A 25,478-nucleotide genomic window follows, 5' to 3' on the forward strand; every position below is an offset into this window, starting at 1 on the left:
GGTCTCCTCCATAAAGGAAAAGGCTAGGAGGAGCAGGCTCCCCAGCACATTAGGCTCAGTTTCAGATGCTCATTGCCACCTCCTCCCCAATCCCGAGCCCTGGGAGCCAGCCTTTCCTGCTTTTCTCCTGGAGCCTCCCTGGTCAAGGCCCTCCGCAGAAGCAGCTCCTGTTACCATCTTCTGCAGTCAGAACTTAAAGTTCTATCCCCTCTCTGTATCACCTGAAAGGCAGCCAGGGGCCAAGGGACTACAGAGCCTCTAGTGACAGGTAAGGGCCTCTTCCCTGTGTCACCACTCAGGAAGCATTGTCATAGCAACCCCAGAGCAAACAATGGTGCCAGAAAGGGCTCCTGCACAGAGCCACTCCTCCTGCCCCGAGGCCCAGAAGAAGAATGGCCAGTAACCCTCAAAGATTGCGCAGAGGGCCGAATAACCCATCTCATGTCAGAGAACATTTCCTGCAGGTAGGGCGGGCCCATCTTCACAGCCGGCTCTTTTTTGTACCCCACTGGGCTAGTGGCTGTCCCCACCTGGTCTCCGTGCTTTCTCCTGGGCAGCAGACCTGGCTCGTAAGCTCTCTGCTGTCTTCCCCTCTTAGTCCTAGGATGCTGTGAGCCAACCAGCCAGGCCACAGGCCATTTCACACACCACAGAATGCTGGGTAGGTCCCAGCCCTGCCACTAGCTCGCTCAGCACCTTGTGTGTTGCTCTCATTGCATCTCGCTCTTTATGTCTTTCAGATGGGGACAATGACAATACTTGCTCCTAGGGCTGTAAGGGGTAAACGAGATGTGCACAAGTGCTGAACACAGTGTCAGCACGCAGTTGCTGCTGTTTGCCTCATGGGGGCGGTGCAGGGAAGGGACCGAGCGAGGCTTCAGAACGCTTTCTGCACTTGCTCGCATTTTAATGAGAAATGAGGGAAGCACCAGTGATCAGTGATGGGGGGAACAGGGGATAAGAGAGGAGGAGTCTGGGGTGGAAAACACCTGGCCCTGCTTTCTGGAGAAGGCCTTTCCTGGAGTGTCACCAGGACAGGAGCAAGTCAGGATGGGCTTCTACACTTGGCTGCGTATGGGGCATTTCCCCGCTTACTCTCCTCAGGCCTGATGTGCCCTCAGGAGCACCACTTCCTGGGCAGGAATGTGGGGACCCCAGAGTGGAGAAAGTGGGTGAAGGCAAGAGTAAAATGGAGGAGAGAGGGTGGAAATCAAAGCCAGAATATGGTCAATGGCAAGAAAATGAAAGAGGAGATGCATGGGAATTATACAGAGAGGCTGTTACCTCTGATGGGCAGGACAGGAACGGAGTGTCTGGCTGAGAATCCTGGGCTGGAGGCAGCTGGCAGCTTGTTTTCTCTGTGGCTGCGCCCAGGAGGGACAGCAGAGTGCCTCAGCCTACCTTCTGGGCCCCTGCCCACACAACCATCGCCAGGCCCCCTTTTGTGTCTCCCTAGATGGTCCACTCCAGTGAGTTCCTCCCGACCTACCAAACGTGGGCTCAGCGTGAGTTCCTCTTGCCCAGCGAGTCCTGGGAGTTGCCTGGCTTCACCCGGCAAGCCTACCACCAGCTGGCCCTGAAGCTGCCACCCTGTACAGAAGTGAAGTCCAAGGTGCGCCACCGGCTGATCTACCCTTGGAAGGATGCAGGCCAGCACACCTGGGGCTTTCACACGTGGCTCGATGTGGGGCGTTTGCCTGCCACCTTCCCCACCCGGCCCGACCAGCCCTACGATAGCAATGTCTGGCGCTGGCTGACCAACACCAATGCCCACAGTTGCTGCCCAGCAGAGCCGCCCATACCCCCACCCTCCTGGATGGGGCAAAACAGCTTCCTGAACTTCATCCACTGCAGTCCCATCTTCTTGGACATGAACAGGAAGAACCAGGTGATCTTCAGAACAGCGAAGCAGCTGGAGGAGATGCAGAAGCTCAAGCTGAGGAGTGAGGCGCGGGCACCTCCCCTGGACGCCCACGGCAACATCCTGCCCCCAGCCAACGTCAGGAAGTAAGATGAGCCCCTTTCTCGGGGAGCCCACCCAGCCTGCCTGCCTTCAGGTGACCCCTCCCTCTCTCCCTGCTGTGTAATTGGGTACTCTAACCTTGTCACCTCTGGTCACCTAAAAAACCAAACTCTTTTCTGAGTGTAGCCAGAAGGACAAAGTGGAGGCACTAATTATTTAACTAAAATGTGAGGGGGTTGGGGGGTTGCACCGAACTCCGTGAGGCCATGTGTGTGAAGTGTCCAAAGCATGAGACAGACAGTGGGTATTGCAAGGACCTACTTATTACACCAATTACTAATGGCAAGGGCTGAAATGAAAGCTGGAGTCAGAAGGATTAAAGTCCAGACTGAGGGCTGACCAGTTAGCCATGGTGCTGATAACACCAAGGTCCAGGGTTTGGATCCCCACACCGGCCAGCTGCCAAAAGAAAAAAAATTCCAGACTACATTACTGTGGCGTTACTCTGGCATGTCGCTTAGTTTCTGCAGACTCAGTTCCATCATTGATAATGTGGGGATCACAACTACCTACCTCAATGGGTGAGGATAAAATGGGTTAGTGAGTATTTAAAAGAACTGAACAAAAACTAGATGTTTATAACCAAATTCAGAAGAGAGGGATTGGGCCGAGCCCGTGGCGCACTCGGGAGAGTGCGGCGCTGGGAGCGCAGCGACGCTCCCACCGCAGGTTCGGATCCTATATAGGAATGGCCGGTGCACTCACTGGCTGAGTGCCGGTCACGAAAAAGACAAAAAAAAAAAAAAAGAAGAGAGGGATTGCTGTGAGCTGGATTGTCCTCCTCCCCCAGGAAGGCTGCCTGAGGAACCTCCTCCCCCAGGAAGGCTGCCTGAGGAAATCAGGGTTAAGCTGGAAGGGTAGAAAGCCTGCAGAAGGTTACAAAGGAGGGGTGGAGCCTTCCCCGGCAGGGTTGAGTGGCCTGAGCAGAACTCGGCAGCTCCTCCCCTCCCTTGCCCATCGTGGGAACTCACAGATATTTCCAAACCATGTCCAGTCTAGGCACTGGGCATAAGTAACAGGAAAGGCGGGGAGGGAAATAAGACAGAATGTCTTAAATTCCAACCCTAAGGGCATTAACCAAAGCACTGAAGGGCTTGAGAAGGGGCTGTAAAGATTTTTTTTTTTTTTTTTTTTAAAAGATGACCGGTAAGGGGATCTTAACCCTTGACTTGGTGTTGTCAGCACTACGCTCACCCAGTGAGCAAACCCGCCATCCCTATATGGGATCCAAACCCGTGGCCTTGGTGTTATCAGCACCACACTCTCCCGAGTGAGCCACAGGCCGGCCCAAGATTTTTAATCTTTAATTTTAAACCAAAGGTTGGTAACTTTGAGAGATTAGTCAGGACTCGGCTTCTCCCTGCTGTGCTTGCCACACAGGTTGTCGGTTGCTAGTGCATGCTAATGCTGGACCTGCAACCGGGACAAGACTCCAAGCACTGCTCAGAAAGATTCGCTGTCAAATGACCATGCCAGGTGCTGTTCTAATCACTTTAGCCATGTTATTTAACGCCCCAGGACTCTGTATAGAAACTACTGTTAAGGGCCGGCCCGTGGCTCACTTGGGAGAGCGTGGTGCTGTTAACACCAAGGCCAAGGGTTCAGATCCCTTTACCAGACAGGGCATCTGAGATGGAGAGGTCAAGTATTTTGGGCAAATTCACACAGCCGGTGATGGCAGAGCTGGGATTTGAACCCGGGGAGCTCGGATCCAGAGCTGCTTCCTAACCACTGTACTCCACTTCCCATCTTGTCTGAGGAATCAGACAAGTTCACATGTATTTCTAACATAATGTGATGCTCTACGTAAGCATAAGACACACGTAGCATCGAAAAATGTGATTATCTGTAAACAGTACTTAGCACAGTAAGCACTCAATAAGTGTGTTTGTGATGGCAGAGGAAGCACGGCCTCAGGAGTCCAACAGATCTAGGTCAGGACCTCCCTCATGTGTCACAAACTTGCTAGACAACCTCAACTTTCTTAAGTTCTCTGAGCCTCGCTTTTCTCAAGTATGTGTTGGAGATGGGCCTGGCACCTTGCAGGGTTGTTGGAGGACTACGTGGTGCAGCGCTTGGCATGCAGAAGGGGCTCGATAAGTCGGATGATCCTTAGTACGGCACCTCCATGACAGAAGGATTCTCCTCTCACTTGTTGACTGCTGCAAGCCCAGCCCTGGAGCCAGGAATGAAGGACCAAGTCTCACACAAAGTTCTGCTGTTCACAGGGGAGGTGTATTTCAACTGGACCTTGAAGGAGGTTCACCAGGTGGGAACAAGACAGACTGATGAGAGGAAAAGCCCCTCGAATCCTATTATTCCTTTTGAGCAGCTCTGAAAAGGGCTTTAAAGATTGTTAGAAATGACTCGGATCAGTCGGCGAGCACTTCAGACATATAAGAGATATGAGATTTATTTTTTAAATGTTTTAATTTTTATTCTTTTTAAAAGATGACCGGTAAGGGGATCTTAACCCTTGACTTGGTGTTGTCAGCACCACAGTCACCCAGTGAGCTAACCGGCCGTCCCTATATGGGATCCAAACCCTTGGCCTTGGTGTTATCACCACACTCTGCCGAGTGAGCCACGGGCCAGCCCCGAGAGCATTTAAAATGCTCATGATCAATTGGGGGGGGGGGGGGAAATAGAACATTTACATGGGGGAAAATAGAATATTTACATACAAACCTAGCAGTTCCGAATGCTGGCAGCACACGAGAAAGACCTTGGGCTCTTTAAAATAATTCTGAGGTTTGAACCTCACCCTGGAGATTCTAACTTAAACTGGGGCTTGGTGTTTTTAAAAGCTCCCCAAGGAGATTCTAACAAGCAGCCAGGCTGAGAACCTCTGAATAAACAAACAACCGCAACCCTGCTGGACCAGGTGCAAAGCATGTTGAACTGTACAAAATCTGCCACCATTTAACCACGGGGTTTTTTTTTTTTTGTTTCTGTTTTTGTTTTTAAAGTCAATTTCCTACTGTAGTCCTACAGACCTATAGAAAAGAGGAAGTCATCCACCTGCACCAAGTTCAGTGTCTTCCCACCAACACTGCACTGCTGCATTAGAAGGATGGTTAGAATCTGGATAATGATATTATATACAATGTCAAAAAAGATGGAAGTGAAACAGAGTAAGGCGAGGCCTGTGAACCAAACTGACTCCATTTTCCCTGCAGAGGACACTTTGTTACTTTTCCACTCCTCAGTCATGAGGCCCCTCAGGGCACATGATCACCCCATGGGCTGCCCTGACAAAACAGACTGAGATAAGAGAGGAAACAGATATTTACTGAGTCCAAAACCCCTCCCCAAGGCTTGTTAACTATAATTGTAAAAGTTACAGATTAACTTTAAGACCCCTTTGGAATTCCCACCTGTGCACAAAGCATCAAGGTGACTGCTACAATGACCCGCCTGGGGTGACAATGATGAACACCACTGCCTACTAAGCATGCACCCATGATGCAGCCAGGAAGAACAGAGCGGACCACCTCCAGTGATGCCGGCCTACCACCCCTTAACTCCTTTCCCTATAAAAGTCCCTGAACAGCTCCCCTGGGGGGCGGGGGGGGGGCTAGCTTTACTGTCGCTACCGCCTTATGCATAAGTCTATTTCCTCTTTTAATAAAGCGTTGCTTGCTTTACTGTTGGGTACATTGTTCATTTCTATGACTTTGGAATCCAAGAGCCTAATTTAATCACTGGCAAAAATTGGAAAGCTTTGGGCACCAGAGAGGACTCCAGCTGCAAGAGGCAAGTGGCCACTGGGACTATTTTGCTCCCATGTCTCTGCTGCTGATGGATCTCTCCTGGAGTCCCTGGCCTAAATTCTGACAAGGGCAGTGAGTGCTTTATTCTCTTTAGCTTTCTCTGCTTTTTCTGAGCCTTCTTCTGCTGTTTGGTTGGATTGCATCCACTTCTGTATAGGCGCACCCTGGAGGTCTCCTGGCTATGCTTTGTTTTTCTGATTTAAATCTAGTCAATACTTTTCTTCTTTATGCCGGCAACAGTGGGGAGAACAGCTTTTATCAAATACTGTTAATGGAATAGGCTGGCCCCTCCGACTGGGACTAGGATAAACTGGACCCCACTGCTCCTCTTTTCTCTTTGTTTGCTTGGTTAGACATTTAGTTGAGTACTGGTAATCTGAATAAACCTTCAAATCCTTGCATCAACTTTTGGACTTTCAGGTCATTTGTTTAATGCGAGAGGGCAAGCCAAGCCTGGCCTGTTGGTAACAGAAGGTTTACTAGCTAAAGAACATTATTTCACCAGCCTAACGCCAAATCACACACCTAGGGTGCAGGTCATTTGGCACAGATCAATATCCAGTTAGGAAGAGAGATGGAGGGGGATCCCTTGCAGCCGATCGCTAGCTAGCTTTGGAAGGCATCTTTGCCCCCTCCCTGCTCACCCTCTCCACACACCCAGATCTCCCCCTTGACCACTCTGTTCTCTCCACACCCCTGCCCCGACAGGTACCGGCACATTTCTGCTGGGGGAAGGTTTGAACCCTTTGGCCTCCAGCTCATGCCCAACACACTTCCCAATGATCTCGCCAGGAGCTGGCCCTGCCCAAACCCCAGGCCTCACTACCAGGAGAAGGTACTAAAGCTGGCTCTGCTGCCCAGTGCACCCCTGAGCCAGGACCTCGTGAGGGATTACCAAGCCCTCATAGTGGACCGAGTTGCCGTACCCCTCTGCCATCTCTCCAAGGCACGACCTGGCAAAACCTCAGCAAGGAACAGGAAGAGAAGACCTGGACCCATCTAGAAGAGCCTCTAGACGGCTACGGACCATTGTGGGCACCCCCAGGCTCCAGAGTTTTCAATAAATGCTCCTTCAGCAAGAAGCTCTTGGGGTGGCCCCTGCACCCTCCCAACCTCAAGCCACATCTATACAGGCTCCTGGAGACTCTACTGAAACTCTAAATTGTTATATGTCTTCCTTGAAGGACTCTCATAGTGGGTGAGAGGACTGGGGTGGGGAGGGTGGGTAGAGCAGGGAGAACAAGGGGGGGGGGTCCAGTTCCTAGGGACAGAACAAGAGGCAGGGAGGAGGAAGGGGCACACGTGCGTGCGTGCGTGTGTGTGTGTGATCCTAGGGACAGAACCAGAGGCAGGGAGGAGGAAGGGGCACACGTGCATGCGTGCGTGTGTGTGTGTGATCCTAGGGACAGAACCAGAGGCAGGGAGGAGGAAGGGGCACACGTGCGTGTGTGCGTGCGTGCGTGTGTGTGTGTTAGCTGGGGGAAGAGACTCTAAGAAATGTAATAATAAGAAGTTAACTCCACTCTCACAACTCATTTGGAATAAGACTGGGATTGGTCAGGATACAGAAAGCCTCTTAGGCAAAAAATAACCTCAATCCCACCCCCTCTCTGGATCATTTGATGTCTGGACAAAGAGCAGACACAACTCTGCCTGGTTGCAGGTCCCCATGCAGGGTTTGGGGGAGCAGAGGTCAGGTCAAGACTGGCGTTTGGAGGATGAGAGAGTCGGGCCGGAGGACAGCTGACCAGGCCACTGTAGGAGTAGATTCCAAGTAAAAGTCAGAGTGGTCAGCCCAGAGCCTCACCTTAGGACCTTGGGCCTGTGCTGCAGGTGACTACAGACACCTCAGCTTTTGCTGTGGGAAAGTCAGAGACGAGGCCTAAAGTGGAGGCAGTCAGAGTGCAATGGTCAGAAAGGTGCTGGCCCTGGTGGGGTGGAGATAGGGGAAGGCCACGGGGAGGTGGCCAGAGGGGGAAGTGGCATGGTGGGGGCCCCACCTCACCTCCTCCTGCCCCCAGTCACATTCCCAAGTTGGTGGTCTGCCCCAGCTGGGCTTCCTTGGCCCCCTGCCCACTGTCCTCTTTGTCTCCTGGGAATCAAGACACCACAGGATTCTAGCACTGGTTTAGCCATGTGACCTTTAGTTTTTTTTTTGTTTTTTTTTTGGTGACTGGCCAGTATATTTGAACTTGGTGCTACAAGGCTACACTGTAACCAACTGAGCCAACCAACCCCGTGTGACCTTTAGAAAGCCACCGTTGCCCTCTGGCTTTCAGGTTCCTGATCTGCACAATGGGAGCCATTAGCTTATAAATAAGTGGAATAAATAAAATGATTACAGTGGAACACCTGCAAAGTGTCTGGCACATTATAGGTCCTCCATAAATTAAGCTATCAATCATTGTTTATGGAATAAAAAACAGATGGAATACTATTTGTCCATAAAAAGGAAAGGTGTATCGATAGATGCTACGACGTGCATGAAACTTGGAAACATCATGCCAAGTGGAAGAAGACAGACCCAAAGGCCACATACTGTATGATTCCACCTACAGGAGGTACCTAGACTAGGCAAATTCATAGAGACAGAAAGCAGAACAGAAGCTACCAGGGGCTGGGAGGAGGGGGTGGGGAGCTATTGTTGGGGATGACGATGCAGTAGTTCTGGAAGCAGACGGTGGTGATGGGGGTGCGACACTGTGAATGTGCTTAATGCCACTGATTAGCACACTTACGAGTGGCAAAAATGGCAAAAGTTATGATAATACATTTTACCAGAATAAAAATGTTTGAAAAAAATAGAGTACTGAATCATGCTACAGCATGGATAAACCTCGAAAACATTACGCTAAGTGAAAGAAACCAGATACAAAAGGCCACATATTGTAGACTGCATTTGTATGAAATACCTAGAATAGGCAAATCCGCAGAGCTAGAAGGTAAATTGGTGGTTACCAGGTTCTGGGGGAGGGGGGAATTGAAACTATTTTGGGGGCTGGCTGGTTAGCCCAGTTGGCTAGAGCATGGTGCTGATAACACCAAGGTCCTGGGTTCTATCTCAGTACTGGCCAGCTGCCAAAAATAATCTTAAACATAAAAAAAAAATTTTTTTAAAGAAAATATTTTGGAACTAGTTAGAGGTGGTGGTTGTACAACATTATGATTGAACTAAATGCCACTGAATTGTATGCTTTAAAATGGCAAATCTTATGTGAATTTCATCTAAATTAATTATAGTGCCTGGACTTGTGTGGGGCGTCTGCCATGTTCCTTCTAGCTCCAAGTCTGGAATGCTGCTACACGGCCCTTCTCCACGCTGCCTTTGCCCGTGGGGGAGGGGTGGGACCAAGGAGTGAAGGAAAATTTCCTGGGTACTCCAAGGCAGTACCAAGGCTCTGGGAATCGACACATTCTCCCCACTGGATTAGGACTGATGGTGGAAAGGAGGGCTCCTTCACACAGGACCCAGAAGTGTCAGAGCTGGGCAGGCCACTAGAAAACAAGTCTAATACCCTCGGTTTGTATATATATGGCAAACCAGAGCTCCTTTGTGACCACAAAGCCAGGCAGTCCCTCCCCTCCTGGAGGCAGGATAGGAGCCCCCTACACTCCGGAGCCTTTGTTGTCATCCTGCTTCTCAGGCAACTTGCCACCTCCACGACAAGAGGCCCTGGAGATACTTAGAGGGTTCACATGAAGATCTGGGGGATGGGAGGCGGGAGGCCACTGGGACTCTTGAGAGCGGGCTGCCTCCTCTCGGGTCTCAAGCCAGGGGAGAGCGGAGAGAGAGGGCTGAGCTTACCCGGACTCCTGCCTGGCAGACACAGGCCACCCCAGAGGCTCCTCGCCTCAAGTCAGGGCCCCCCACCCCCTGCGCACTCTGCCCTCTGGAGCAGTTCTTCCCTGCTAGAAGAGGGACTAGAGCATTACTGGGGCCCTCTTGCCCACCGGCCAGCCAGAGATGCAGAAGAGAGAATCCCCAAGTTCCCGAGTGCCACAGGCCATGGAGGGGACAACAATAGCAACCATATCTCCTCCTGGGCCTGGGGACTCTAATACGGCAATCCCCAGCTCAGCCTGCCATCCAACTGGCTGGTACCATGAATACCCCCCCAACCCACACCCCATAAACTAATGAATATGGAGTCCTTGAAAGCATTTGGGGCTGGGGTGTATCCCCATAACCTGGGCCTGCCTTGAAGATCTGTTCTTTCACTATAACTGGAGTGTAGATTGAGAGAAAGCAGGAATGGAGGGTGGATGCCCCTGCCCCCCACAGACCCAGCACACCACCCCCAGAGCACCTGTGCCCTGCTGAATGCCTCCAGCTTCACAGACAGTAGTCAATCCCAGCACAGGAAGCCATCAGAGCCCTTCTGGGCCGACATCTCCCCTCCCACCCCTACCGCTCCCCAAGCCCAGTGGTGATCTCACAAGCCGGGCTGCTGAGGCGAGATCACGTTCCCCAGTTGCTGGGGGCCTGAGGAACAGCTGGGGCCAGTGAGCACTGGAAGCTGTGGGGACTGGGAACCCCGGGGAGATCACATGGAACTGGCCGCGTTGCCAGTTGTGATCTTTCATCTGACTGTCCGCCAGGGCTGTCCCATCTCATTGTCACACTGCAGAAGCCCCACAGCTGCTCCCTCAGCTGACAAATCAGAATTAAGATCCTCTCTGTGGGTTGCCTCCAACTCGACTCCCACCTCCCAGGATCCTCTGGCCAATGGTTTCTACTCATCATGGACGCACCTGTGCCAAGCCCTTTGTCTTGGTGCCTCTTGTCCCCACTAAGCCTTCTCCTTACTTGTGCAGACCACTGAGCCACCTGCATTTACTCTTGTCATCAAACAAGGTAAACAGTTGCTGCTGCCCACTTACCATCATATTTGGTGGTTTCTGTGGCTATTCTTAGAGTAGCCCACCTTTCGTTAGTCCCGAGCCAACGCCTTCTCTGCAGGTCCAGGACAGAGCCTCACAAATGCATACGTGCTTGTAGATAATGTGGCTGCACTTGCCATTGTTCACATTCCAAGGAGTTTTGATGTGTGGCCCCTTTAGCCCACTACGTTTCTCATTGGATGTTCATCCAACACTGACACTAGGTATCGTGACGTGGTTCCTAGACAAGTCAGTGACTTCTATAGCCCGAGGATCACTAGAAAGGGGAGGTCATGTCCAAGGGGGCCAAGAACAGGCCCAAAGCTTAGGCAAGGAGGAAGGAGGAAATGGAGGGGAATGGAAGCAGGAAAGAAAAAGGACAGAAGAGGGAGGGAGAGGAGTACTGGAGCCAGAGGAGAGACAAAGCTGGAGGCTTTGCTGGAGCCCAGAGGTCCAGAATGTTTGGAAGGAGTTGGGCCATTCCACCTGATATTTTGAGGGCACTTGCAGGATCAAGATTGGGGCACACCGCCCAGGGGACGAGAGAGACTGGTAAATAAGTCATGTGGGAGCAAGGGAAAGGGGAAGAGAAGGCAGGGTCTGGAGCGACTGCCTGTGGCACCTGCTGCACTCTGCTGAAGTAGCAGGTAGCGCTTCACAGGCTATTCCTGGGCGTGAAGGTTAATTCTAGATGTCAACTTGGTTAGATGAAGGAATGCTGAGAAACCTGGTAATGCTATCTTTTCAGGTGTGTCCATGAGGGTGTTTCCAGCAGAGATTAGTATGAGAGTCGGAGTGGCCTGGGTGGGAAAGACCCACCCTCAGTGTGGGTGGGAACCATCCAATCCACTGGGGGTCCGGAGAGAATAAAGGACAGAGGAAAGAGGTGAAGCTCTCTCTCTCTCTCTTGCTTCCTCTCTCTTGCTTCCTCTCGCCATGTGATCTGCTTGTACCCGGCTGCCTGCCACTTTCCGCCATGAGTAGAAGCAGCGTGAGGCCCGTGCCAGATGCAGCCATCCCAGAATCGTAAGCCAAATAAACCTCTTTTCCTTATACATTACCCAGTCTCAGGTATTTCTGTTATAGCAACACAAAACGGACTAAAACACTGGGTCTCCTCATCAGAGTGGTTGGGATAATAACAGAATGTTTCCTCTCGTGTCCTCTGGAGTCCTGCTGAATAATTCATTCAACATATTTTGTGGAAGAAGAGAGACAGGAGGGAAGAAAGGGCCTGTCCTTATAAAGCTTAGGATATAGTGGGAAGATGGATGAGTAAACAATTATAAAATAGTGTGAGAAATAATGTAATAGATACTTGATCCAGCTGTACTATGAGAGCAGAGAGGAGCGGGACCTAAGTCAGCGTGTGTCTGTACTTGTGTGCGTGTGTATGTGCACATACACATGTGTGTACGTACAGTCGTCCCTCAGTATCCAAGAGGGATTGGTTCCAAAACAAACATCCCCCCACCCCTGTGGATACCAAAATCCACAGATGCTCCCATCTCATATATAAAATGGCATGGTATTTGCATACAACTTACACACTCCTCCCACATACTTTAAATCATCCCTAGATTATCTATAATACCTAATACAATGTAAATGCTATGTAAATAGTAGTTATAATGTACTTTTTTATTTGAATCATTTTTTATTGTATTATTTTATTTTATTTTAAAAAATACTTTCGAGCCACAGTTGGTTGAATCCTCAGATGCAGAACCTGCAGATATGGAAGAGCCCTGACTGCACACGATTCCCAAGAAACAGCAAATGTTTTCTCAGCACTTACTGTGGGGCAGGCACCACTTGAGAGATTTACATGAATCAACCCATGTAATTCTCACAACACTATGAAGTAGGTCCTGTTATAATTTCCATTTTACATTTAAGTAAACTGAGGCACAGAGTTTATTGTTTTTTGCCATTCTGCCTCTCATTTAAACTTCACACCAACCCTACAAATTGTGTGTTATTTCATTTTACAGATGAAAAAATAGATTCCAAATGATTAAGCACTTGACCTGAGGTCACTCAGCTAGTAAATAACAGAATTGGAATTTGTGACCAAGCTTGTTTCAGCTCAGTCTGCTCTCATCAACAGAGACAAACTGCTTGATCTTTCTGTGCTGTGAAAGTTGTCAGAATCAAAATGGAGTAACATATGTTAAACCCCCTGACAGACAGAGCCAGGGAAAGGCCGTGAAGAGGGGAATTCTCATGCACGAATGCCTGATAACAAGAACTATCATGAAGGAGTCTGCAAAACCACAACCTCATGCAAAGGTCATCACACCCTTACACAAAAAATACTTCTGCAAGGACATCTGCCCAGCAGGTGCCTGTCCAACCTCTGACCGGCATCACTTTTGTTATTGATCCTTATAGCCAAGGAAAATGATCCCAAAACAATTATTTGGGATCGATCATTTTTCCTTTAAAACCCTTTGTCTTCCTCTTCCTCCCTTTTCACATGGCACATGCATTCCCATCGCAACGTTCCATTCCCGATTAAGCCCATTGTTCTTCTAGAGAGACTCTCTCTGCTATTTAGGTTAATAGTGCTTTGGTCTTGCCTTCCATAAAATAGGAAAATCATCCCAGTGCCACAAATATAAAAAGTTGTTTTAGCCTGGTAGTCTTTGGAAGATCTACCTTTTTGGTGTGGGAGTAGGGGAGTGTTTTCTCCTGGTGATAAATTTCAAAACTGACACAGGGTTCCTGGGACCTTTGCTGGACAGGATAATTCTGGGAAACAACTTAATTCCTGTCTTCAGCAGATCTGACAGGCCCAGAGGAGAAAGCCCGAAATAGAACTGGCTGCTCTCTACCCTCCACGGGCTCAAGGGAGCTGTTTGTCTAGCTCTGAATAACCGATTCTATCAAGAATATTCTGGGAGTTTCCTTATGTGGCTTGGCATTTGACTGGGTGACTTCATTGGGCCAGAAGCACTTCCTTGCTACCCCTACCAGCAGAGATAAGAATTGGCACTAACCAGCATTCAGGGATGAATGTTGAAAAGAAAAGGCATAAAGAAATTGAAAGGCATGTAAGGCTGTCACGAGGAAGGTGGGATACAGTTAATCTCCATCTCTACCAAGGCTTGGACAAGAGGGCAGGGACTTTGAATACAGCTAAAGGGATTTAGATTAGATATAAGAAAGAACTTCCTGACAGGGTGAGAGATGCTGGAGTATTACATCATGTTAGAGGAAACGAGCTGTAAAGTCTACGGAGACCAGTGCTGACCAACAGAAATATAATGCAGCCATATATGTCATTAAACATTTTTTAGTTACAACATTACAAATGTAAAAAAAAAAACAGGTGAAATTAATTTTTATAATGTTTTTATCTAACCCAGTAGATCCAAAATAATATCCATATAAAATCATGTAATCAATAGGAAAATAATGAGATGTTTCAGACTGTTTTTTGTATTGTTTTAAAAATCTAGTGTGTATTTTATACTTGTGGCATGATAGAGTTTGGATGTGTCGTCCCTGCCAAAACTCATGTGGAAATCTGATCCCCAATGTGGCAGTGTTGGAAACTGATTGAGTCATGGGGGTGGATCCCTCATGAATGGATTAATGTTCTCCCTAGGTGGGGGGATTAATGAGTGAGTTCTCGCTCTATTAGTTCCCATGCGAGCTGGTTGTTTAAAAGACCCTGGCACCTCCTCTCTCTCTCTCTTGCTTCCTTTCTCTTGTTTTTTCTCTGTTGCTTCCTGTTGCCATGTGATCTGCTTGTACCCTCCAGCTGCCTCCCACTTTGCACCATGAGTAGAAGCAGCCTGAGGCTCACGCCAGATGCAGCTGTCCCAGAATCGTAAGCCAAATAAAGCTCTGTTCTTTATAAATTACCCAGTCTCAGGTATTTCTGTTATAGCAACACAAAACAGACTAATACATGGCACATCTCAGTTCAGACCAGCTGCATCTCAAGTGCTCAGTAGCCACATGTGGCTGGTGGCTACTGTATGGGACAGCTCAAGTCTAGAATCACTAATGATTGTCTGATGCAATGGCAAATACAAGGTGTAATCTGATTTTATCTAAAGGCAGAAAGTTTTCTAGAAGGCCTTCAAGCCTGAGGTCTTATGAGGCTGGCAGGGCAGGAAAACCTCTCCTTTTGAGGCCCTTCTCAGTCTTTATCATCATTAGAAACACAGAGACCCATGGCTCCCAGGCGAGTTTTAGAATGCACTCCTTGGCAGTGTTCCATGTTCTCTGCTCTGTAGAGGGCACCAACCAGCCAGTTGTCCTGCTGGTATGAGTGCCTGGTGGTGAATTATTGGCAAAGACACAAACAACCCAGCTGAGGATACAGACTAGCCTTAGAACATTCCCTGCCATTCTCCGCCATCAAACCAATGGGATTTCCTCAGATCCTGAGAAAGATCTCAGAGCTCTATAGTGCTAGAACATTTCCATTCTCCCTGCAACTTGGGGGAAGGACAGAGACAAGACACACAAAAAGGCAAAAGAGATTCTCCTTACCTCTGAGTCCTACCCCAAGATGGTCCTGAGGTGGTATTAGTTGGTGTGGGGAAAATAGAGTAGTTTGGTCAGGCTCCCTTGCCTCAGGTCAGGTTGGGGGTGGTGCAGCACATTCTTTGTAAACAAGTTGTGTGGGGTGGAGTTAGTGTGCATGCACACCTGTGTATCTTTTTAGCTCGTTGCTATTCTTGTGTTCTTCAGCATGTGAAGCACCAGCTTGGCAGAGCTTGGTCTAAAAATAGAGCACACTTACTTTGCTGGCAGCTGCTCAGTTTCTCTTTGGACTGCCTACCTCTTCAACGTGTGTGTGCGCGCGCGCACGCGCGTGCACTGAATAAAGATTATTATTCTTCAACCAAGGCTCCAAGGACCTTTTTCCTGTTACCTAGTTTGTAGACCTGTGTGTGAAGAGTTTGTGAACGGCTTTGAGGGGTCTGTGAGCTCCAGGCCCTAGCCCTACAGTTGGGGTCACAGAACACTCCTATTCCACAGCTACATTCCAGAGAATGGCATTTCCTTAGCATGAGTGGTTCCCAGGGCCAGGCAACAAAGGCCTTATCAGATCAACAGGAAAAGAGGAGCCGACGTCCCCAGCCTCACACCCTCCAAACCTGAGTCCGGATTCTCTGTTCCATGCCACAGGCACATGTGCTCTTCCCTGGAGTGCAGTTCATGGACCTAAGCTTGCCTGAGAGTCCTGAGACATCCCGTCCAAGGTGTCAGGCTGACTCAAGACAACTGTGCAAAGTGCCTTAGAGCCATCTCATCCTTGTTAATTGATAACTTAGCATTATGCCTCCAAAGGATGAATTAATAAACAATTCTCAAAGATGTGGAAGCATTTTCAAACCTAAGGAATGAATTGCTAAGAATAAAGCAAGTTGGAGGAGATACTTTTCAGCACTAGGGCCTCCCAGCGTCACACTGTGTGTGTCATCACTGATCTGTCAGAGCATACAGCTAATCCTGTTGAAACAACCACAGGAACCCAGCACAACATGTCAGTGAGCCCTCTTCACCTCTGTCCCAGGCAAGCATATGGTTGGTGATAGCTGTTAAGACATGGGAGGGAGCTGGAAAATTCTGGTAAAGCCAGGTCCAAATCAAGCCAGGATCTGGGTGGGACAGAGCTGGATGGAAGGAATCACACTGTAGTTTGGTTTTCATTCCATCATTTTGGTTATCATCTCCATCAGCATTCTCCTCCTGGGATAGTAGAAACTGAATAGGCCTTGGGAAACAGAACACAAGCGGTTCATTCCTGGCTCTGCCACACAGTAACTGAATCTTGGGCAAGTTTTTTTTTTTTTTTTCCAAAAGATGACCGGTAAGGGGATCTTAACCCTTGACTTGGTGTTGTCAGCACCACGCTCAGCCAGCGAGCAAACCGGCCATCCCTATATGGGATCCGAACCCGGGGCCTTGGTGTTATCAGCACCCCACTCTCCTGAGTGAGCCACGGGCCGGCCCTTGGGCAAGTTTTCTAAGACTTAGTGTACTAGTATCCTGAGGCTGCCATAGCAAAGTGCCACAAACTTGTGTGGCTTAAGCAATAGCGATGTGTGGTCTCACAGTTCTGGAATCTGAAAGTCCAAGAGCAAGGTGCTGGCAGGGTTAGTTCATCTGAGGACTGTGAGGAAGGGTCTGTTCCAGGTCTCTCTCCTGATTTCTGGTCGTTTGCTGACAATCTTAGTTGTTCCTCAGCCTTCATGTTCACATGGTGTTCTCCCTGTGTGCATCTCTCTGTGTGTCCAAATTTCTCCTTCTAGGAAGGACTAAAATTAGTCATATTGCATTAGGGCTCTCTCTAATGACCTCATCTTAACCTGATTTTATCTGCATAAACCAATCTCCAAATAAGGTCACAAATGAGGTCCCATAACAAGTACCTTCCTTACCTGTAAATGGGATCGCAAGACAATACTTCCTCACATAAAAAATGTAGCAGTTGTGAGAGTGTCTGAAGAAGGCTTGGTGCACAGAAGCTCAGTGGACATCTGGTTTGCGTGAGTGTGAAGGTGCATGTGCCCTGGAGTTGTCTGGATCAGATTGCACCCCTAGGGAGCAGGGCTGGGGTGGGATGCATACCAAGCATCCACCACATATAAACAGGCGCTTGACCAAGGCGTTCTTACGATGTAAAGATGAAAGGAGGAGAGAGGTATCTGATGAAGACGAGCCAGGGCTATAAAAAGCCAGATAGCAGGTGTTGGCAAGGACACGGAACCTGAGGACCCCCATACACTGCTGTCTGGAGTGTACATTAGTATAAACAGTTTGGTGGGCAACTTGGCAATATGCCACAGAAGGGGAAGATGTATATCTGTTGTCCCTGGGCTGGCTGGTTAGCTCAGTCGGTTAGAGAATGGTGTTGAGACACCAAGGTCAAGGGTTCAGATCCCCACACCAGCTAGCCGACAAAACAAACGAAAAATATATCTGCTGGTCCTGAAATTTCACTCCTAGGTATAAACTCTAGAAAAATGTTTACACATGTGCCCCAGGAGGTGTATGCAAAAATGTTTATAGTAGCATTGGTCGTAAGAGCAAAAAATGAAATATAACCAAAGTTTCCTAAATGTAATGTATTTATATAGTGGAATACTGTATTATATAGGAGTTAAGATGAAATAACTAGAGCTATGCATATCTCTTAAATGAATCTCACTAATAAATATTGAGCAACAAACAGCAAATTGCAGAAAAATATATACTGTGCATCAGGCAAAACCAAATGCTGTCTTGCTTGGGATACATACATATGTATATGCATAAAGAGTGCAAAGAGAAGTCCGGGAGTGACAAACACCAAACTCAGGAGGCAGGAGGAACACAGGGATATTAGGCCATATTGGCAATAGTTTATTTTTACTTTCAGTGGCTGGCCGGTGCAGGGATTGAACCCTGGACCTTGGTGCTATCAGCAGTGCACTCTAACAAACAGAGCTAACAGGCCAGCCTACGGTTTACTTTTTTACCTGGGTAGTGAATACAGAGTATCGGCTATCTTGTTCTTTATAACTTCTGCATGTTTGGAATATAACTTTTTTTTTTTTTTTTTTTTTGTCTTTTTCGTGACCGGCACTCAGCCAGTGAGTGCACCGGCTAGTCCTATATAGGATCCGAACCTGTGGCCGGAGCGTCGCTGCGCTCCCAGCAACGCGAGTACGCCACGGGCTCAGCCCTGAATATAACATTTTTTAACAGCCAGGACTTGAGGAGACTTGCATCCAGGAGACGCCAGAGCCCGACTTGTGTGGGGACTCTAAGCCGCTCTCTTGCCACCTGAAACCCAGACACCAGAGTGAATCACATAAAGAATCGGACATCTGCTATGTTGAGAGGGAGAGGCCCAGAAAGGTGAACCTCTGTGCTCAGGAGGAGGGAAAGGCACTTTCACGTTGCCCCTCTCTGTTCTGCACCCTGACCCCTGGGCTGCAGGTGGAGGACACAGTTGGGCAGCCCGGGGTGGGGGGAGACCGGGAGGGATGCCAAGCAGAGCCAAGTCCCCACACTTACAAGGCGCCGGACTGCCACCCCACGCAGTGACATGCGCTTCTTCACACACAGTTGACACACGCATACACACACGTCCTTTCTGAAGCCCACTCTGACCAGGACCGCACACCCAGAGCTGCTGCCCAGCGCCAGCTGCAGCCTTGCCCACCCTCCCTCTCTTCCAGCGCTGGGTTTTTCCAGCCGGAGCCTTGCTCCCTCTGCTGCAGTCTCGGCAAACTGGTGTCTGACGCGGCTGCTCCTGCACGTTATTTATTTCCTCTTTCCCTCCCGCCGAGACCCTCCTGTCAGAGCTGCAGTCCAGGGAACAGAGACAGGCTGGAAACTGCAGGGACTCACAGAAGCAGGGGACACAGGGAGACCCCCTCAGGAGCCCCCGCCCTGCTCCTCCCCACAGGGGCCATGAGCACCAGGCAGGAGGCCAGGAGAGATGAAGGAGACACCAGGAGGGGACAGGAGGCAGAGCTTCGGGACCGAGCCCACCTGAGCCAGCAGCGCCGACTCAAACAGGCCACCCAGTTTCTGCACAAGGACTCTGCTGACCTGCTGCCCCTGGACGGCCTCAAGAGGCTCGGCACCTCCAAGGACTTGGTGAGGCAGCCCTCTCCCCTGCTCAACCCCAAGAATGTCCCCTGGTCCTTTCTCCCCTTTCCCCATATCCTGAGGATGGGTTGGGAGGACCACACAGTGTGGACCCTCAGCCTTCAGAACCCTTCCCCTGCTGAGATGGGGAGAGACCCTCCTGCCAGTTTGAGGGGCTTTGCTTTGACCATTCTCAGGCTCCTCACAGGGACGACCCCAACACCTGGTGGCTCTGAGGGGTCCTTTTCTCGTTGCTCAGCTTCCCCCACCTTTTTCTCTAACAGCCCAGCGCTTATCTTAGGGGTTGGGAGGAGCCGTGTTGTTTAGGAGCAGAGGCCTTCAGGGACACAGGAGCCCTCTGGAGCAGTCATCTAAGGCGGGAGGACTGGCCAGTTTAGGGTTGTGACTCCCCTGCTCTCCCGGCACCACAGACTCCCTCCTATCAGATCTGCCCATTCATTCGCCTTTTCATCTCAGAATCAAAGCGGTTCGGGGCACCAGGGTTTCATACGGATCGTGCCTGGGCCCTTGGCCTCCGCGAGTGCCCCCATCCCTCCCTCCCTCCGTCCCGGGTGGATGGCCCTTCCAGGCTCCTTTCCTTCTCTACCACTGCAGCGACTATGGCCTCCAGGGGGATGGGGCAGGGGAGTAGCGCTGAGGAGAGTGGGTCGGGGACCTCTGAGAGGTCCTGGTTAAGAGCAGGGGCCTTGGAGCCACTTTACTTGGGATCAGATCCTGGCTCTGCCACTTAGTACCTAGGGCAAGTTACTTTGTGTCTCCGTGCCTTAGTTTCTTCATCTGTGAAATGAGGATACATTAGTAGGATCTACCTTGTAGGGTGGTTGTGAGAGTTACATGAGCAGTGCCTGGGGAACAGAAAGCATCTATAAATGCTACTATTATTCCATTTAGCCTGGGAGATGAAGTGAGCTCTGTAGGATCCAGAGAATATGGAATTACATCTGGCCTCTGACCCGTAGGAGAGAGGAAGGCCTTTATAGAAAGGCTTGGGAGCACTCTGTTCCCTGTCCCATCTCCTAGTCAGAGGGTCTAAGGGGAGGGTGCTCGGCAGGGCCTACAACCTGTGAGGTAAGAAGCATGTCAGTGGCCTGAGGCCACCCCGGCGGCCTCTGGGAGTCTGGAGGCAAACGCAGCCCTTCCTGGCCTCTCCTGACCTGGCCCTACTTCTATACTCCTCCAGCCTGGTTTCCCCTCTAGGGATCCAGCCCAGAGGCTAGGCAGTCCTCTAGCCCATTCCAGTACCCCCAAAGAGGAAAAGTGATTGGAATGAGATTTTAATTCACAGAACTACAGGGGCTTGTTCCTCGCAAACTTGGTAAGTGCAGCCAAGAAACGGGGATGGAACAGGGAAGCAGGTTCTTTGGTTCTCAGTGGCTAGGACCCTATAGCCTCTACCTCTGTTTGGGACCATCCTACATCAATTTGGCCCAGGAGAAGATGCTTGATCAACATGACCATCCCAGAGTGGCAGGTCCAGCCTTTTGATGAGAAAGTCCTGGGCTTTTCACCTCTCTTCTGCCTCAGGACCTCCTGAATTGATCTCTAGCAGTTACCTCCTGTGGCTTTGGGAGCCAAGACACAACAGCTTGGAAGGATCCTTGGCATAGCTCTGGAGCAAAGAGCACAACGGAGGGAGCCTATACCCATCGTGGGAAAGGTGGAAGGAGATGGGAACTGCGGAGCCCCTCCTTCCAGCCAGTCCCAGAGCTCCTGCCCTTTTCCCAGGGCTCGGTCTCCTGCTGTTGCTGGGGAATAGCCTCCAGGGCCTCATTAAGCCAAGGGTATAAAAACAACCCCAGGGTCTCAAAGGGAAAGGGAAGGTGGAAAAGTGCGTGGAGCCTGGGGATCTTTGGCCAGCATGTATTGAGTGCCCACTTGATGCTGAGCTAGGTCCTGGGGTATAAAGATGAGATACAGGGCTGACCTCAAGAGCTCTCCAGGCTAACAGGGAGTGAAATCCATAAATAACATTTATAAGAAGCATGACAAAGGGAGCTAAGGGGCATTACCTCAGCCTGGTGTGTGTGAAGGGAGGGGCACGATGAGGTCAGAGAGGGTATCCCAAAGAAGGTAAATCCTGCACTAATTACAGGATGCACTGGGAATCCCAGATCCAAAATAAAAACCTCTCTCCTGAATAAAGCGTGTTGAGCCACTGATCCAGTGCGTTCCAGAGAAGAGAAGGGGTGGGGGGGAAGAAAGGGGACTTTCAGGAAGAGGGGTGAGCAGGCAGGTGTGAAGGCATGCAGGTGGAGAGCAGCCTGCTACAGCAGTACGGGCAGTGCTGCTGGGGCAGACGAGCAGCGAGGGGGACAGGAGGCTGAAGACTCAGGCAGCAGCCAGGTCATCTGGGCTGCGGATCACCTTAAAAACTTTGGGCTCCATCATGTGAGCAATGAGGTGTCTTTGGTGCATTTAAAACAAGGGAGTAACATGGTTAGTTTGATGCTTTACCTTGGTGCTTAAACTTTCATGTGCACACAAATCACCTGGGGATCTTGTAGCAATGAAACTTCTGAATCAGTCGGTGTGTGATGCTACACAGGCTTCCAAATAGTGTTAAAGTTGCTGATCTGAGGACCACACTTTTGAATAGCCAGGGCTTTAGATAATAAATCAGTCTGGAGGCTTTGAGCAGGTGTACTTGAAAGGCAACAGTACTGGAAGCAGGTTCTGATGAACACAAGAAAGTATCCCAGTGCTCCAGGAGAGCTGAAGGGGAGGTTGGGACAAAGGCAGTAATAGAAAAAAGGGATACAGGAGGCAAAACTGGCAGAATTTAGAAGTGACTGGATGGGGTGGGGGTGGCTGCAGATGAGGGAGAGGTGAAGGATGACTCCCACCATACTATTTCTGAAGATGCCATCAACCTGGGACCTGCTGCCCATTGAGGGAGGTCGGAGGGGAAAATACCCTAAGGAAAAAAAAAATGTAGGTTTGAGACAAAATTTCCTGCAAGCACACTAGTTCCTGAAATGTGCCTAGAGCCACTTGGTCAGTCAAACTTGGAATGGACTGTTCTCTTCCCGTTTCTTCATTGCTGAGTAGTATATTAGGGTCCCAGAAAAATAGCATGATCTGATACTGGGATTTACTCTGATCTAATTATCTGACTGCTGGGATCCTTGGGTAAGCTCCTGCCACTTTCTTACTGATTTCTCAGGTCTGGCGTGGGGTTGGGGAAAGCATCCTGGGATGTCTGAGGTGGGGAACTGAGTGGCCCAGATACCTAGGTTTAGACCTGTCTACCTTGTTTTGTGATGGAGCCAGCAGCCGCACAGCGTGATCCAAAGACGCCTGGTGGAGGGAAGCCAGAGTCGGCTCCAGGGGGAGTCTCCCCTGGTGCAGGCCCTGATTCATGGCCAGGAGAGCAGGAGGAAGACCAGTAGGACAGAGACCCCAGCTCTTCTGGTCAACTGCAAGGTGAGGGGCCTCCCAGGGCACTGGCCTTCATTAACAACCCTGCCTACAGCTGGCTGGCTTTCTTCATAGGCTCTCCCTTTTGCCCTGACTGGTGAGGGAGGGAGGGAGAAAAGGCACTTCTTCCCCAAGCCTGGACCAGAACTGGGGTCCTGTCTTCTTTCCTCCCTGCCTCAACCCATCTTCCCTCTGTGCAGTCCATCTTTCACCACCAGTACTCTAGCCCTTTCCTTTATCAAAGCATAATACTTCAGTGTGAATATGTAAGTCCTCATCAGGGTGCTCTACAAGTACTAGCAGTGTGTGTGCATACGGACAACGCAACCCTCCTGGAAACGGCTCCTGTGTCCCGAGGTGACGACCTCGTCATCCCTGGAGCTGTTTAGCCATCTGATCGCTGCTGAACCCAGTAAATGCCCACTGCTCTTCTGCTGCGTCTCTGTTCGGTGTTCACCTGCCTGGAGAGCTCTCCTCCTGCCCCCCACTGTCCACACTCTACCGTCTTTTAAGGCCCAGCTCAGATGTTACCTCCTCCTTGAAACCTTTCCGACTTCTCCAGTAGGAAACCGCCTTTCCTCCTCTCAACCCCCAGGGCCTTTATTCACAACCTCTCACAGACCTTCAGACTTTCTACCACACCGTAGAGCTACGTTTACTTCCTTTAGACTCCTAAGGAAGAGCGTTCATTGACGGACCTTCCAGCAACACACCTTATGCACAGCAGATGCTCGATACATGCTTGGGATGGGAAAACGATGTGCGTGTGAATGCCCCTGGGTATACCAAACATCTGCGTACATCCCAGAGAGTGAACGCGCAGTCTTCCTTTGTTTCCAGTGGTGAACCTCTTGGTTGCCCACATTTGAGTTTTGTAACAAGAGATCCCAGTCTTCTCATCCCTCCTTTCTTCCTAACCCAGAGTTCTCTAACCAGGAGGTCCCTCAACCTCCCAAACCTCCATTTCTGGCCAGATCTTTTCCAAGATTCCTTTACCTGAGAGTCAATTTTGCCTCAATTGTATGAGTCCCATAAATTTTAAATGAACTATTCCCTCCACTTATTTCTAAATCAAAGGTTGGGAAAGTGGAAGGATCCAAGCCCAATCCATTCTGCTGGGGGCTCACTGGTCCACCGCAATCCCTCTTTCTTAGTGCCGGGACCAGCTGCTCAGAGTGGCCGTGGACACAGGCACCCAGCACAATCGGATCTCCGCTGGATGCCTCAGCCGCCTGGGGTAAGAGCGTGGCCCAAACAAGCGAGTGAGGGATGCGGCTTCTTTTTGGGGTGACACAAATACTCTCAAATTAGATAGTGGTGATGGTTGCACAATTCTGTAAATACACTAAAAACTACTGAACTGTACACTGTGAAGAGTGAATTTTATGGTTTATGAATTATGTCTCAATAAAGCTGTTACAAAAAAGAAAAAAAAAAAAAAGAGTGGCTAGGAGGCCTTGGCAGGGAAGACAAGCATTTAGACCCCATGTGGTGCCAGGGATTGGAGGAGAATCCAAAGTACAGTAGAGAGGGACATGAGCTGATTAATGGAGGTGGAAGAGGGGGATGTAGTGGCCATAACCCTTGTTTCCCAACCACAGGTTAGGGACGAGGGTCCTAAAAGCCCCAGGTGGGGACCTGACTCCTGGGCCCCCGACCCAGGTGGAGCAGCTGGAGCTACAGCTGGGGCAGGAGACTGTGGCATGCTCGGCCCAGGTGGTGGGTAAGTCCTTCCTTCACCAACAACCAGTTGCTCGCCTCTTCCAGGTGGGGCGAAGACAGACTTTCAGCCCCTGCCAGTACAAGGTGTCCCCAAGATGCTCTGATATCCCTAATCTCTGTGACAGTGTTCCCAGACCTGGGGGATGGGGTGGACAGAGAAGGGCTGAGAGGAGGGCAGTGACTGCTGGGCACGTTCAGACCTTTCTGTTTTCACATGGTTCCTGCAGATGTCCAGAGCCCTGAGCTCTGTCTTGGACTGCAGACTCTGCTTTCTCTCAAGGTAAGGCACCCACATCGGGGCCCGACCCAAGGTGCTGGGAAAAGAGGTAGAAGGCACGGCTGTGCAGCATGATCGGGTTCTGTGAGAGGGACTTGGAGACGCGCAATTTCACCTTTTAGAGGCTCTTTAGTTACCCACAAGCAAAAGTCAAGAGAGCTGGGTCCCTCCCTCCCATGGGTCCAGGTAAATGGGAACAGGGGAAGAGCAAGGAGCAGGTGGGAGCTGTGGAAGGTAGGAGGGGGACAGAAGAGAGTGGGCTGGGGGAGGTAACCTCTCATTCCTTGCTGCACACCCCAGTGCTGCATCGACCTGGAACACGGAGTGCTGCGGCTGAAAGCCCCATTCTCAGAGCTGCCCTTCCTGCCTGTGTACCAAGAGCCCAGCCAGTGACCACAGTCCCAGTCAGTCCCCAGGGGAAATGCTGTGCCTTGGAGAAAGAGCCGTGTGGGGAACAGGAGCATTACTGGAGCCGGGTAGCTGGGGACTACTGTGTCTGTCCCTTTTATCACCACCTGACCCCTGCTGTCCCACTTCTCTTGGTCGGCCACTTTCTTCTCTGCTTCTCAGCAGCTGTCCTACCTCCTAGGAGTTTTCACTAGAGGGCCTATGATCCTGGGGTTCTGGTTTCCCTGTTCTCTCTCATTCCTCTCCCAAGAAGAGCAAAGCCAGAGCAGGACTGCAAGGGACCTGAGCACAGTGGGGCTCCAGGCTTGGCCCTTGGCATGGGAGGAACCGGCCCGAGTCAAAGGCTGAA

The 25,478-nt window shown here is 50.3% G+C and overlaps 2 protein-coding genes across 2 annotated transcripts; both read left to right on the forward strand.

Moving 5' to 3' along the window:
* The first annotated feature begins 392 nt into the window (after window positions 1–392).
* On the forward strand, window positions 393–6,799 carry TEX52 (testis expressed 52). The gene is made up of 3 exons (XM_063089448.1): window positions 393–464; window positions 1,457–2,007; window positions 6,505–6,799. The coding sequence occupies exons 1-3, from the start codon at window positions 393–395 to the stop codon at window positions 6,797–6,799; spliced, it is 918 nt and encodes a 305-aa protein (XP_062945518.1).
* Window positions 6,800–19,104: 12,305 nt separating this feature from the next.
* Window positions 19,105–25,329, forward strand: NRIP2 (nuclear receptor interacting protein 2). Its single transcript, XM_063113115.1, has 6 exons — window positions 19,105–19,293; window positions 22,576–22,728; window positions 23,877–23,959; window positions 24,324–24,445; window positions 24,672–24,724; window positions 25,022–25,329. The coding sequence occupies exons 1-6, from the start codon at window positions 19,105–19,107 to the stop codon at window positions 25,112–25,114; spliced, it is 693 nt and encodes a 230-aa protein (XP_062969185.1). The 3' UTR covers window positions 25,115–25,329.
* The last annotated feature ends 149 nt before the right edge of the window (window positions 25,330–25,478 follow it).

This window comes from Cynocephalus volans, chromosome 1, assembly GCF_027409185.1.
Source record: "Cynocephalus volans isolate mCynVol1 chromosome 1, mCynVol1.pri, whole genome shotgun sequence".
Taxonomy (NCBI): domain Eukaryota; kingdom Metazoa; phylum Chordata; class Mammalia; order Dermoptera; family Cynocephalidae; genus Cynocephalus; species Cynocephalus volans.